Below are 14,791 nucleotides of genomic sequence, written 5' to 3'. Positions count from 1 at the left end.
AAGAACATTAGGTTCCTATATGCTGAATGAAAACAGCCAAAGGAAGCACAGTGCTAACTTGACACATAACATCTTTGAACTCTGTAGTTCTAAAGAGTGGTTCAAATGAGTATTTCACTTTAGACCCAGTTAAGTCCCTTTCTCTTGCCCAGTGGACACAGGAAACCGTGAATAAAGTTTGGAAAATAGATTTCTAAGTCCTAACACCTTTGAACAAAGACCTATAAATTTAGAGATTTGAATCCTGGGTTCATTTCCAAATCATTTCCAGTTAAATTAAGGTCAGTTTAATTCTTTAGGATAATCCCAACCCTTGGACAGAGTTAAAGTAACAGATTACAAACAAGGGTCAGAATCAAATTAAAGTTCAGTTAAAATATATTCTTATAGACTTAGCAATTTTTGTTCACATTTTGTTTAAAGTTATACTAGTAATAGAAAATTAAGATATTAAAAAGACAAACCACAAGTACAATTATGCTTAAGTATTTATTTTCTAAAGTAAGAACTAAATTGTCTCTCTTCCTTAAGTAGGAATTAGGCTTGGGGAATTCATGTCTTTGAAATGACAAAGATAACTTAATACAAATGGCACATCAGCCTTTAAAAAGGCTTAATTTGGTTTCATTTTGAGACACCAGGTAAACCTGAATAAACATATACAGAAAAGGGATAAGCTGGATTATGTAGGATATTTCTAAGAAATCAGGGGTCAGCAGAAAGCTTTTCTACTCTTAGCATAATATTTGGTATTAAACTTCAAATTAATCTAATAGTGTCAAAAAAAAAAAACTGTAGTCAGAATGTCTGTTAAAACTGTTAGGTCACAAAGTATGCAAAGAAACAGAACAGGCAAGTTGCTTTTTCCATAGTAATCCAATCGGATTTTTCTTAAACAAGTTAATATCTCACAAAATATAAATATCTACAATACTCATGGATGCAGAGTGCTGACCTAAATGTTATAATTTATTAACAGCTTCCCATTTTTAGAAGTACAACGTAATGAAATAATATGGAATGCTACACATCAAGTTATTGTCAGTTTACAAAGTACTTTTAGAGTGTTTAAGCTGGCTTTAGTGGGTTATTAGAAAGAGTAAGTTTGAGAAAGTTTCTTCATATACATTTGTGAACATAAAAAAACAAGGCACTTAATAGCAACAGTGCTGTCCCAGAATATCTTACAGACCAGCTCCAGCAGGTAACCTTTGGTACAGCTCCTTAACCTCTTCATGTTTTGCTTTTCCTTTATCCACACTTTGCTTACGCATCTCAGCCATTTCAATACACCACTCCTCAAATTTGGAATTATCCCGATCTACCAGCTCTTGAAGAAAGGCTATTCAAAACAGAAAGACAAAAAACAACTTTATTCTTGTTTTCAAATATAGTGAACCATGCTAATCTCTAAATCATATCAAATACTGATTAAAACACTGGCAGAAATTCCAACTATGGTCTCCCTGTCTGCTAGAAACCTCCAAAGTGAAGGCAGAAGTAAAAGTGAAGATAGCCACTGGAATAATGCTGAGTTGATTCCCCCCACCTAGCTCTCCATGACATCACCAGCCTCCCAGAACAATCGAATGGCTCAAAATCACCACTTTAGAATAGATGATGCCAGGCAGGCGCAGTGGCTCATACCTGTAATCCCAGCACTTTGGAAGGCCGAGGCGGGTGGATCGTGAGGTCAGGAGTTCAAGACCAGCCTGGCCAAGATGGTGAAACCCCATCTCTACTAAAAATACAAAAATTAGCTGGGCATGGTGGCACACACCTGTAATCCCAGCTGCTCGGGAGGCTGAGGCACAGAACTGCTTAAACCCGGGAGGCGGAGGTTGCAGTGAGCCGAGACTGCATCACTGCACTCCAGCCTGGGCGAAGAATGAGACTCTGTCTCAAAAAAGAAAAAAAGAATAGATGATGCCACCAAGCTTAGAAAAGTGCTGAGTAAAATGATTCAGACTGTCTTCAGGGCAGCAGCAACTCCACCTTTTATATTATGAAGTCTAGAAAATCTATAGATAATTGAATAAAATTCACAAATACTCTATAAACTGAACAAAATAAAACCAAGTTATACTTTAAACACGTTTTGATTACTTTCTGATTTTTTAATAATTGCATTGCTTTATTTCAGAAGCTCATTTCTTAAAAGTAAATTTGCAATTAATATTTACTTTCACCAACATTCACCTTATGGAATCAATTTATCATAATAACTAAAAGCAATCCATTACTTATCATTAATCTTTGAGTATGGCATTCTAAAACATTTGCCTGCTATAATCCTGGAAAACTACTTTACCTGGAACTTGAACAGTAGTGTTGGGCTTTTCTTGAGTTTGCAGTCTATAAACCAACATATATGCATTTCGAGAGCAATGAGTTCCTTTGCCACATTTGGGTTTACGTGTCTGAGACTTAGAAGGTTCTGCTGAGATAGAGAAATCAAAAGGTACCTTAACTTAAGTGCCTAGAGTTTGTTTATTCTTTAGCGGGGCTATAGAAAACAATTTCCAAAATATACACCCAAGGCACATTAACACCAACCTAAAACATTCAAAGGCCATAGAAATTTGGCAGGCTCTTTAGCTTTAATATTTAAAAAAGTTTACTACCACTATTGCCTGCCACATTCCATTTTTTAAAGGTGAAAAGAAAATACATTTTTCTGGGGGAACAAACCTAGAACAACAACAAAAAAAATCACTACTGCCATAAGCTGATTTTTATGTTAGTCTTAAATTATAAAAATTAACTGAAGCTGGGCACAGTGGCTCATGCTTGTAATCATAGCACTCTAGGAGGCCAAGATGGGGAGATCACTTGAAGCGAGAAATTCAAGACCAGCCTGGCCAAAACATGGAGAAACCCTGTCTCTACTAATAATACACAAATTAGGCGGGCGTGGTGGTGTGCATCTGCAGTCCACCTACTTGGGAGGCTGACACAAGTGAATCGATTGAACCCAGGAGGCGGAGGTTACAGTGAGCCGAGATCACACCACTGCACTCCAGCCTGGGTGACAGAGCAAGACTCTGTCTCGCGAAAAAGAAAAAGTTAAATTAAATTAAATTAAATTAAAAAATAAAAACAGGCCAGGCACAGTGGCTCACACCTGGCCAACATGGTGAAAACCCATCTCTCTAAAAACACAAAAATTAGCTGGGCATGTTGGCACATGCCTGTAATCCCAGTTATTCGGGAGCCTGAGGCAGGAGAATCACTTGAACCCAGGAGGCAGAGGTTGCAGTGTGCCACTGCACTCCTGCCTGGGGGACAGAGTGAAACTCTGCCTCAAAAAAATAAATAAATAAAAATCAAGACTGATGCAATCACTAAAGGGAATATGGGACTTCAACTCTACTGGAAATATTTTTATTCTTTTTTTTTTTTGAGACAAGAGTCTTGCTCTGTCTCCAGGCTAGAGTGCAGTGGCGCGATCTTGGCTCACTGCAACCTCTACCTCCTGGATTCAAGCGATTCTTATGCCTCAGCCTCTCAAGTAGCTGGGATTACAGGCACGTGTTACCACACCCAGCTAATTTTTGCATTTTTAGTAGAGAGAGGATTTCACATGTTGGCCAGGATGGTCTCGATCTACTGACCTCACGATCTGCCCGCCTCAGCCTCCCAAAGTGTTGGGATTACAGGCGTGAGCCACTGCACCTGGCTGAAATATTTTTATTCTTAATGATTGCTTGGTACACAAGTATTTGTTTTAATGTTATTTTTTAATAAAAGTATATATAAAATGTATATGTACAGTTTGAAAAATAAAAATTAGCTCAGTAATCATTTTAGTAAACAGATTTTCAATTTAGTCAAAATAATACAAATAAATCTAGACTTAATTTAATTGCCCAAATAAATAAAATAGCATATTTTCTTTTTTTTTTTTGAGACAGAATTTTGCTCGTCTCCCAGGCTGGAGTGGAATGGCACAATCTCGGTGTACTGCAACCTCTGCCTCCTGGGTTCAAGTGATTCTCCTGCCTCCGCCTCCCCATTAGCTAGGATTACAGGCGTGTAATCACCACGCCAGGCTAATTTTTGCATTTTTAGTAGAGATGAGGATTTACCACGTTGGCCAGGCTGGTCTCAAACTCCTGACCTCAGGTGATCCTCCCTCCTCGGCCTCCCAAAGTGCTGGGATTACAGGAGTGAGCCACCCCACCCAGCCTAAAATAGCATAATTTTTAAAAATGAAATGAAATGGGCCAGGTGTGGTGGCTCATGCCTGTAATCCCGGCGCTTTGGGAGGCCGAGGCAGGTAGATCACCTGAGGTCAGGAGTTCGAGGCCAGCCTGGCCAACATGGTAAAAGCCCGTATCTACTAAAACTATAAAAATTAGCCAGGGATCTGTAATCCCAGCTACTCAGGAGGCTGATGCAGCAGAATCAGTTGAACCCAGGAGGCAGAGGTTGCAGTGAGCCATCACGCCACTGTACAGCAGCCTGGGTGACAGTGAGACTCAGTCTCAAAAAAGAAAAAACAAAAGGAATTTGAAATGCTAACAACCAGAAACATTAGCCACTAATCTCTATGAAGTAAACAGCAAGTGGAAAACATGAAGTGTTTCAGATGGCAACTATAGCATATGAAAACGATTTTCAAATTGGGTTTCAGCATTCCAGGTAACTTTCTGAGAGGTAAGGGATTATAGCGGCGGATCATCTGAGATCAGGAATTCGAAACCAGTTTGGCCAATGTGGTGAAACCCCATCTCTATTAAAAATACAAATAATTAGCCAGGCATGGTGACGTGCACCTGTAATCCTAGCTACTTGGGAGGCTGAGGAAGGAGAACTGCTTGAACCCAGGAGGCGGAGATTGTAGTGGGCCAAGATAGCGCCACTGCACTCCTGCCTGGGCGACAGAGTGAGACTCCATCTCAAAAAGAAAAAAAGAGTTTATGGGCAGTTCTAAGGAAATCCAGCTACCAGATCCTCAATTCACCACGTGCTTTTCTAAAATGGATCTGCCTCAATACTGAGGTCCCATGATGGTTTCTACCTCTCTTTTCACAATCAGTTGACTCCCACATCACAAAAGAAAGATATAACCTCTCAGCCAGTGACAGAAAAAGGTCTCATCTATCACATCGAGATATATTTACAAAACAAGTACATTTACAGTAAAATTTTACTGTTTAAATTTATAACATACTTTTATGAGTTTTATCAATTATGTAGTAATATTCATAATTTTAAAAACAGCATTCTATCCAGAAGTACTTTTTAACTATTTAGAGCTTTATAGTCACAAAAAACTTACTATATTCCATTAGAATAAAATTCTGTAGGGTAAACATAATGGAAATAGTAGTACAGAAGAAAATAGAATTGTTAAAAATGCCTACTATAAAACAAGACCTGTTCAGTTATCCTTGAAAAGGATGCTGGTGGATATAAAACCTCTATGGTATTTAATGTCATCTGGACATTCTTAAAAGAGTGATGTCACAATTTAAGTTTCAGTATTTATTATGTCATAAATTACAGCATTTGGAGCTACTTAAAATTTATGATGAAATTTGTTAGATTTTAAAATGTGCAAAGAAAAAAAAGTTGTTCAACTTTTTTTGTTTCCTCTTGCACCTATGCTTGGATGTTAAACATTCTTACAGACAACACCTCAACAAAAAAGGTTGGAAGATCACTGTACTGTCACAGGGAATTAAAATACCAGGAACATGTACAGGTAAGAGGAGGTTAGTCATCCATTCCTAATTAAGAGTACCCAAGGATGGGTGTGGTGGCTCACGCCTGTAATCCTAGCACTTTGGGAGGCCGAGGCAGGCGGATCACTTGAGGTCAGGAGTTTGAAACCAGCCTGGCCAACATGGTGAAACCCCGTCTCTACTAAAAATACAAAAAATTGGTCAGGCGTGGTGGCACATGCCTGTAATCCTAGTTACTCAGGAGGCTGAAGCAGGAGAATCGTTTGAACCCGGGAGGTGGAGGTTGTAGTGAGCCGAGATCACGCCATTGCACTCCAGCCTGGCCGACAGAGGAAGACTCGGTCTCAAAAAAAAAAAAAGAGTACCTGAGATTTAAGATGTTAATGATTTTGTATAAAATGGAATATAAAATGATTCATAAAACTTCAGGATACAACACAATAATGAATGTCTAATGAAATTTAAAAATATTTTCTATTTTTGATGTAAAAGATGAAAGCTAAAATATATGCCACATAAAATAATGAGTTATGAAAACACTGGAATTAGATACCAATGGGTGTTGTGTTTTCTTGAACTGTTTTAAAATCTAGGACTACCCATATATAAGACAGCCTTAACAATGCTTTTAACCTAGAATGTAGATAGATTTTTAAAAAACCAGTAAAAAACAGTCAAATAAAATCAAGACATAATTTTTCACGATTTAAAGTTCTTTTTCTTTTTTTTTCAGACAAGGTCTCACTCCGTAGCCCAGGCTGGAGTGCAGTGGTGCAATCATGGCTCACTGAAGCCTTGATCTCCTGGGCTCAAGCATCCTCCTACCTCAGCCTCCTAAAGTGCTGCGATTATAGATGTAAGCCACCTCGCTCAACCCAGTTAATGTGCTATCTCAATTTTGTTCCTAGTAAGAATGTTATAATGAAAACACATACTGTATAAGTAAATGTTAAGAATTTGAGTTTTACTTAGGTAAAATGGGAGCGAGATTGCTGAAATTCTATAAACACAGAAATGTTATTTAAAAGTAGAAAACAGGTTAGGCACGGAAGCTCATGTCTGTAATGCCAACACTTTTGGGAGGCCAAGTGTGAGGATCATCTGAGGGCAGGAACTCAAAAGCAACCTGGGCAACCCAGGGAGACTCTGTCTCTGTGACAAATTACAAAATTAGCCAGGTGTGGTGGATCACACCTGTGGTCTCAGTTATGTGGGAAGCTGAGGCAGGAGGATTATTTGAGTTCAGGAGTTCGAGGCTGCAGTGAGCCATGTTCGTGCCACTGTACTCCAGCCTGGGCAACAGAGCAAGACTCTGTCTCAAAAAAATATATAAATAAAAGGAAAGAAAATAAAATTTAAAAGTGAAAGAATGACTTCTCCAAGCTACATGAATGGAGTTAACAAACGATTATCTGTAGAGATGATGCGTATGTCTCGAAAGCAAATCTCAACTGCTATGTTCCTGCCTACTGGACACCTTGAATAAACATCTCTGACCTATTAAGAAAGAAGAGTGGCAGGAGACACACACTCCCATTTCTTTTCTCCAATTCAGATACCACAGTCTGAACCTCATCCAAAGCTGTTTCGCACTTTCTTGTGAAATTATATGGCCACAATTGTGAGTCTGCATGTGTCATCTCACTGTGCTGTGTGTTAGATTTCCACAACAAAGTCTGTGCCCTTGGACAATTGCCTATACCTGTCTGACAGACAATGGGAAGAAAGTGATAAACAGCTCAGGAGATGGAGCTCAGGAAATGGCTCCAACTAGAAAAACTGTCCATTCCTTTGGAAAATAAATGGGTACTTAGGCCCAAGACAACTGAGGTGATGAAAGTACATACTAGGATACTATTTTAAGAAGTAGTCTTTATGGCAGACCTCACTACTACACAGTAGCAACCAGCTCATTTTCCACAGAAGCACTGCTCAAGGATTTGAGTAAGATACTTAAAGGAAGGAGAAACAAAGTTTACCTGCTAGAATTAGTTCCCCAAAATAAATTTCCTGACCCAAGGAAAATAATTACAAATCCTACTACATTAAATCTACTATTCATCATCACTAACTTAATACCCATGATCCTCCCCTACCCACTTAAATAAACCTGGTAATTAAAAACTGATCATTTGCCTTCAAGTTTTACTGAAAACATGACATTATGAAAACCATCTCTGGAACAAAATAATTGTAAACTTTTTTAACTAAAATTTTAAAAAGCAAGCATTGCTGCCTGGGCGTGGTAGCTCATACCTTGTAATCCCAACACTTTGGGAGGCCAAGGCGGGAGGACTGTTAAACTCAGGAGTTCGAGACTAGCCTGGGCAACCAGGTAAGACCCCGTCTCTACAAAAAAATTGTTTTAAACATTTTTGCCAGGTTGGCCGGGCATGACGGTTCACACCTGTAATCCCAGCACTTTGGGAGGTCAAGGCGGGCAGATCACTGGAGGCCGGGAACTCAAGACCAGCCTGGCCAACACAGTGAAACCCTGTCTCTACTAAAAATAGAAAAAATTAAGGCCAGGTGCAGTGGCTTACGCCTGTAATCCCAGCACCTTGGGGGGCCAAGGCAGATGGATCACCTGAGGTCAGGAGTTCGAGACCAGTCTGACCAACATTGTGAAACCTTGTCTCTACTAAAAATACAAAATTAGCCAGGCGTGGTGACACATGCCTGTAATCCCAGCTACTTGGGAGGCTGAGGCAGGAGAATCATTGAACTCGAAAGGTAGAGTTTACAGTGAGCCGAAATCTCGCCATTGCACTCCAGCCTGGACAAGAAGGCAACAAGAGCAAAAAAAGAAAAAGAAGGAAAAGGAAGAATTAGCTGAGCATTGTGGCACATGCCTGTAATCCCAGCTACTCAGGAGGCTGAGGCACGAGAACTGCTTGAACCCAGGAGGCAGAGGTTGCAGTGAGCCAAGATGGTGTTACTGCACTCCAGCCTTAGTGACAGAGTAAGACTCTGTTTTACTGAAAAAAATTTTGACAAAATTTTTACCTGACAAAAAAAATTTTGCCAGATGTGTTGGCACATATCTGTAGGCCCAGCTACTAGGAAGGGAAGGCTGAGGCAGGAAGATCACTTGAGCCTAGCAGGTTTAGGCTGCAGTCAGCCATGACTGTACCACTGCATTCCAGCCTGGGCAAGAGAGTAAGACCCGGACTCGAAAAACAAGCACTGCTAATACAAGATGTTCAGTGATTTTACATGTGTTTAAGAAATGCAAATATCCTTGATAGTCTATAACATAACAATCTTGAGCCATAATAATTTATCACAAATATTTCTAGTAAAATAAATTTATATTTTAAAAGGGCACTCACAACTTAAAGGTTTTACCTAGATCTTCCTCAATCCCTAGTTGTAATTTCTTCCCCTCCATCTTTTCTATGTCTTCATCATTAAACTTATACCATTCACCAGACTGTGGATCTTTCACGTGGGCGATGTAGTGGCCAGAATAAGCACTCACTCCTCTGTGTATGAGGACTGCGCTGAGTTCATACACATAGGACCCACCTGGAGAGAAAGGGAGAAAGTAAAATAAACGTTGGATAACAGTATTTCTTATATCCTGAGGCTGAATTGTAATGATTACGAATCTTTATACATGTGGTATAACTAAAAACATGTCACCTAAAATTTTTACAAATTAGTTTTACAAAATAATGTATAATTACACTCCCTTAACACTCTCTTAAACACACTCTAAACAGCACACTGTATTAACTCTCCAAGCCTCTGCAAAATACACGGATGAAAAACTATGGCCTCCTGGGCATTCAGGGAGTATGAGCTACTCTACTACATACTGTGCTCTTCAGCACACACTAGCGAGGCCACACGCTTCCCAAGAATTGGCTTTCCGTACTCTCTGATGTGTTATGAAACTTAAAACTTATACAAACCAGGGAGACACAAATGTCAAATGAAAAGGCTATTGTTTATAGAAGAGAAGATAAATGCTTTGGCAAAAACTGACGGCAAGTCACGAAAATTTGCTCTCATAACAGGTGTAGGCATTTGTCCAAGGGCACAAACTTTGATCTGGAGATCTAACACACAGCGCGTTGAGATGACACATGCAGACTCACGATTGTGGTCATCATTTCACAAGACACATGTATCATCACATTAGCACCTTCAGATCAAAGTTTCATTTGCCAAGTCTACCTCACTAAAGCTGGAAAAAATAAAAAATAAAAACAGGTGTAGGCCAAACAGTTGGAAAATATAGGGATGAAAACTTAAAAAATCTAGAATGATACTGCACTCAGATTTCTTCCTAAGTATTTTAAGTTCCTATGCTATTTTCATTAAATAAAACCTATAAATCATAGCCTATATTTTACATGGTATTCGAAAATAAAAGGCTTTATACATACATCAAAATACTGACAATAAATGAACATTTACATTTCAAAATGAACTAAAATGTCTTAAAGTTTGAGAAACATCTTGTAAAGATCCTCAACTTAAAGCAATTATGGGGAAAATATGTTAGAAAAGATCACTTCCACTATACATGTTCTGTTATTTACTGGAAAACAAAACAATTCCTTAATAAACCCACATAACCACAATTCATACTGAAACCTACAGTTTTTTTCCAACAAATAATATATTTTCACATCATTATTCTTCTAAAAATTACTTATAATGACTATATATAATTACCATAATATGCCTAACCACACCCACATTAATGAACACTTATTTAAACTGGTAATGTTTGAGGGCCTTTATAAGCAATAATAATTATCTTTACAGTACAAATCTTTGCACAGATCTTTGACAATTTTTTTTTTTTTTCCTGAGACAGGGTCTTGTTCTGTCACCAGACTGGGGTGCAGTGGCACAATCATAGCTCACTGCAGCTTCAACCTCCTGGGCTTAAACAATCCTCCCACCTCAGCCTCCAGGAGTAGCTGGGACGACAGGTATACATTTTTATTTATTTATTTATTTATTTATTTTGAGATGGAGTTTTGTTCATGTTGCCCAGGCTGGAGTGCAATGGTGTGATCTCAGCTCACTGCAACCTCTGCTTCCTGGCTTCAAGTGATTCTCCTGCCCCAGCCTCCCAAGCAGCTGGGGTTACAGGCACACGCCACCACACCTGGCTAATTTTTGTATTTTTAGTAGAGACGGGGTTTCACCATGTTGGCCAGGCTGGTCTCGAACCCCTGACCTCAGGTGATCCATCTGCCTCGGCCTCCCAAAGTGCTGGGATTACAGGCATGAGCCACCACGCCTCCTGGCCTTTTTTTTTTTTTTTTTGAGATGGAGTTTCGCTTTTGTTGCCCAGGCTGGAGTGCAATGGCGTGATCTTGGCCCACTGCGACCTCCACCCCCCTGGGGTCATGCGATTCTCTTGCCTCAACCTCCCAAGTAGCTGAGATTACAGGCACTCAACATCATGCCTGGATAAGTTTTTGTATTTTTAGTAGAGATGGGGTTTCACCACGTTGGCCAAGCTGGTCTCAAACTCCAGTCCTTAAGTGGTCCACCTGCCTCAGCCTCCCAAAGTACTGGGATTACAGGTGTGAGCCACCACGCCTGGCCCATTTTTTTTTTTTTATAGACAGGGTCTCATTATCTTGCCCAGGCTAGAATTTGACTATTTCATTGCTATAATTTCCTTAAAAATGCAAAAGAGTACGTCACAGCAGAGTATAGCCAACCACTCATTAGACAAACAATAAACATACTGGACACGGTTTCAGGCATGAAGGATACAGCAGTTAACTAAAGGAACAGAGTCCCTGCATTCTTGAAGCATAGTTGGGGAAACAGTAATGCAGATTAATACCTGGGCCAAAACCCACTGAACTCAACCCAGCTGAAAACACTGAAGATACCGGGTAAGATAAAAATACTTTTAAATCTTTCTAAATGCACTGTCAAGAAAATAAGAATTATCAAAAGCCCAATACCATGTGAAGGCAATAAGCCATGTAGTAAAGGACAACAGAGTTTCCTTCTGGGAGTGTTAGGGGAACACTATGATCGACTTGAACTCTGTTTTTCCGTATCTCAAAGGGCTTAGGGGATCAGAGACAACAGCTAAGGTTCATAAAAGGTGAGGAGTCTAACAGGAGACTCCCACCAGGAAACTAAGGTTTTTTTTTAATTGACAAACAGGCTGGGCACGGTGGCTCACACCTAAATCCCAGCACTTTGTGAGGCTGAGGCGGGCGGATCACCTGAGGTCAGGAGTTTGAGACCAGCCTGGCCAGCATGGTGAAACCCCATCTCTACTAAAAATACAAAAATTAGTCAAGCGTGGTAGTGAGTGCCTGTAATTCCAGCTACTCGGGAAGCTGAGGCAGGAAAACTGCTTGAACCCGGGAGGCGGAGGTTGCAGTGAGCCGAGATGATGCCATTGCACTCCGGCCTGGGAAACAAGGCAAGACTCCGTCTCAAAAAAAAAAAAAGACAAATAATATTTGCATATATTTACGGGTACAATATGATGTTTGATATGTTTACATTATGGGATGATTAAATCAAGCTAATGTATCCATTTTCTGTGGTGAGAACATTTAAAATCTGTTATTTTAGCTATTTCAAAATGCACAACGCATTATTAACTGTAGTCACCATGCTATGCAATAAAGCTCCAAAACTTATTCATCCTGTCGAACCAAAGCTTTGTACTCTTTGAACATCACCTCCCCATTCCTCATCGCCTCTGCCATCCACCACCTCCACTCCCTGGGTTCTGGTAACCACCATTTTCTTCTCTGTTTGTACGTGTTTGACTTTTTTAGATTCTATATATAGTATCGATGAGATCATGCAGTATTTGTCTTATTTTTTTTTGAGACGCAGTTTCGCTCTTATTGCCCAGTCTGGAGTGCAATGGCACTGTCTGGGCTCACTGCAACCTCCACCTCCCGGGTTCAAGTGATTCCCCTGCCTCAGCTTCCCGAGTAGCTGGGATTACAGGCATGCGCCACCACGCCCAGCTAATTTTGTATTTTTAGTAGAGATAGGGTTTCTCCATGTTGGTCAGGCTGGTCTCAAACTCCCGACCTCAGGTGATCCACCCGCCTTGGCCTCCCAAAGTGCTGGGATTACAGGCATGAGCCACTGCGCCCGGGCCAGTATTTGTCTTTCTGAGCCCGGCTTGTTTCACATAGACAATGTCCTCCAGATTCATCCATGTGATCACACATGAAAGAGAATCCTTTCCATTTAAGGCTGAATAGTATTCCATTGTGTATATATACCACATTTTCTTTGAAACTAGAATTCTTTGGTTTAGAAGATTATCAAAATGAATCTGCTCTCCACAGGAAATGGTAAGAGAAAATTATCTGCCTTATACTTATATTTTGGGACCTAGGGGTAAAAATAAAAAACCAAGAGGAAATCTCCATTACAACTTCATAAGAAGCTAGCCCTCAAAAAGATTTCTTTACTATGAATTCATACCACCTATGGAGTCAGAAAAACCCCAAGCCAAGAGTTTTGTTTGATGTGGTCCTGGGACAAGTGACAATCCTAAGGAATGAGTACTCTCAAAACACACACATGTCACATCACAAGTCACTCTAATGTGAGGCAGCAAACAGCAGCAAAATCAAACTGATGAAGATTTTCACCTCAGTCAGTGGAAACAGCAAATACATAAATAAAATTTTAAGTATATTTAAAGAAATAAATGATGAAATTAAAAGGAATAGAGATTACAGAAAATGAAAATCAAATGACGAAGAACCAAATCAAATTCCGAGAAATGGAAATCACAGTCACCGACAGTCAAAACTCTATAAAATGGTTTAACCTCAGATCAGGTTGACCTGAACAGAGAATGAATAAAGTACAAGGTGGAGCTGAAGAAATTATGCAGAATGCAGGACAAATCAATGAAGAGTTGGGCAACACGCAATATAGAGTAAGAAAATCTAACACATATCTAACTGGCATTCCAGAAGGAAAGGGAGAAGAGAAAAAGCATTCAGAGGTAATAGTTGGAAAATTTTCAGATGCCCTAGGTGAGAAGAATAAATCAATTAAAAATCAAACCAAGTGTTACAGCTCTTTTAGAATTTGTCTAGCAGGCTTTCCTACTAGAAAACCAGAAAGATTTTTAAAGAATCAAAATTTAAAAAGAAACCAAACCAAAATTGGTCACAGTGACACTGCAAGATACCAAAACCAAAAAAGAGGTCTTAAAATTAGACAAAATAAAACAGGCCTCTTGTAGAAACAAGAATTAGACTGCAACCAACTTTTTGACAGCAACAACGGATGCCCCAAGGCAACAGAATGCTATCTTCTTCAATGATATCTTCAATGAGTGAAAGTAACCACCCACGCTTAGAGAAAATGAATTTCGCAAGGACAAAATAGACACTTTCAGACAATAATATGTGAAAAGAATCTTTCACCCACAGACCCTTACTAAAAGAATTTTGTAAGCTCTAATTCAATATTTTAAAACTCTTCCAGATGGAAGGTCTAGAATGCAAAGAATGATAAACAAAGGAGGTGGGTAAACTAAACACCAGGATTCCTATATAAGATAGTCTGTAAGTTTCTTTTTTAAAAAAGGTAGAACTAAAATACATATGAAAAATAGGCCAGGTGTGGTGGTTCACACCTGTAATCCCAGGACTTTGTGAGCCGAGGCAAGAGGATTGCTTAAGGCCGTTAAGTCTGAAACCAGCCTGGGCAACATAGAGACCCAGTCTATAAAAACTTAAAAAATTAAACAGGCATGGTACTATACACCTGTGGTCCCAGCTACTCAGGAGGCTGAGGTGGGAGGACTGCTTGAGTCTGGGAGGTCAAGGCTGCAGTGAGCCATCATCGTGCCACACTGCACTCCAGCCTGGGTGACAGAGCAAGACCATCTTAAAATAATTTAGGAGAGTGTCGACTGCTTAATGTTTTCAGATCACTGAGGGTAAAGATGTTATCTAGAGAGTTAAGAATACATGTTATAATTTCTAGTTAATTATTAGTATTAGCTGGCCCAGGCTGCCCTAGGGGGCATTTTCATTCTCCAATTTTAGGGTTTACCTGGAATCACCCTCCACTGTTCTTTCTACTGCACTGCACTCTCCCCATTACTTCATGTT

At 39.7% G+C, this 14,791-nt stretch overlaps 1 protein-coding gene and 1 pseudogene across 5 annotated transcripts in view; one reads left to right on the top strand and one right to left on the bottom strand.

Annotated features, from left to right (window-relative positions):
- Positions 1 to 14,791, bottom strand: part of USP48 (ubiquitin specific peptidase 48) — a 104,850-nt gene that overhangs the window by 48,609 nt on the left and 41,450 nt on the right. For 3 of the 5 annotated variants that reach the window (XM_063667359.1, XM_054502327.2, XM_063667368.1), the window contains exons 9-11: positions 9,039 to 9,218; positions 2,312 to 2,440; positions 1,193 to 1,342 (exon numbers count right to left, since the gene is read on the bottom strand). In XM_063667359.1, coding sequence (XP_063523429.1) covers positions 1,193 to 1,342; positions 2,312 to 2,440; positions 9,039 to 9,218 — 459 coding nt within the window. The remainder of the gene's footprint in view (positions 1 to 1,192; positions 1,343 to 2,311; positions 2,441 to 9,038; positions 9,219 to 14,791) is intronic. The other 2 variants (XM_063667362.1, XM_054502334.2) reach the window with 1 other exon arrangement.
- On the top strand, positions 13,735 to 13,790 carry LOC129023505 (U7 small nuclear RNA; annotated as a pseudogene).

Source organism: Pongo pygmaeus, chromosome 1, assembly GCF_028885625.2.
Source record: "Pongo pygmaeus isolate AG05252 chromosome 1, NHGRI_mPonPyg2-v2.0_pri, whole genome shotgun sequence".
NCBI lineage: Eukaryota > Metazoa > Chordata > Mammalia > Primates > Hominidae > Pongo > Pongo pygmaeus.
Note: the sequence above shows the minus strand (reverse complement) of the source record. Positions and strands in the feature narration are given on the sequence as shown.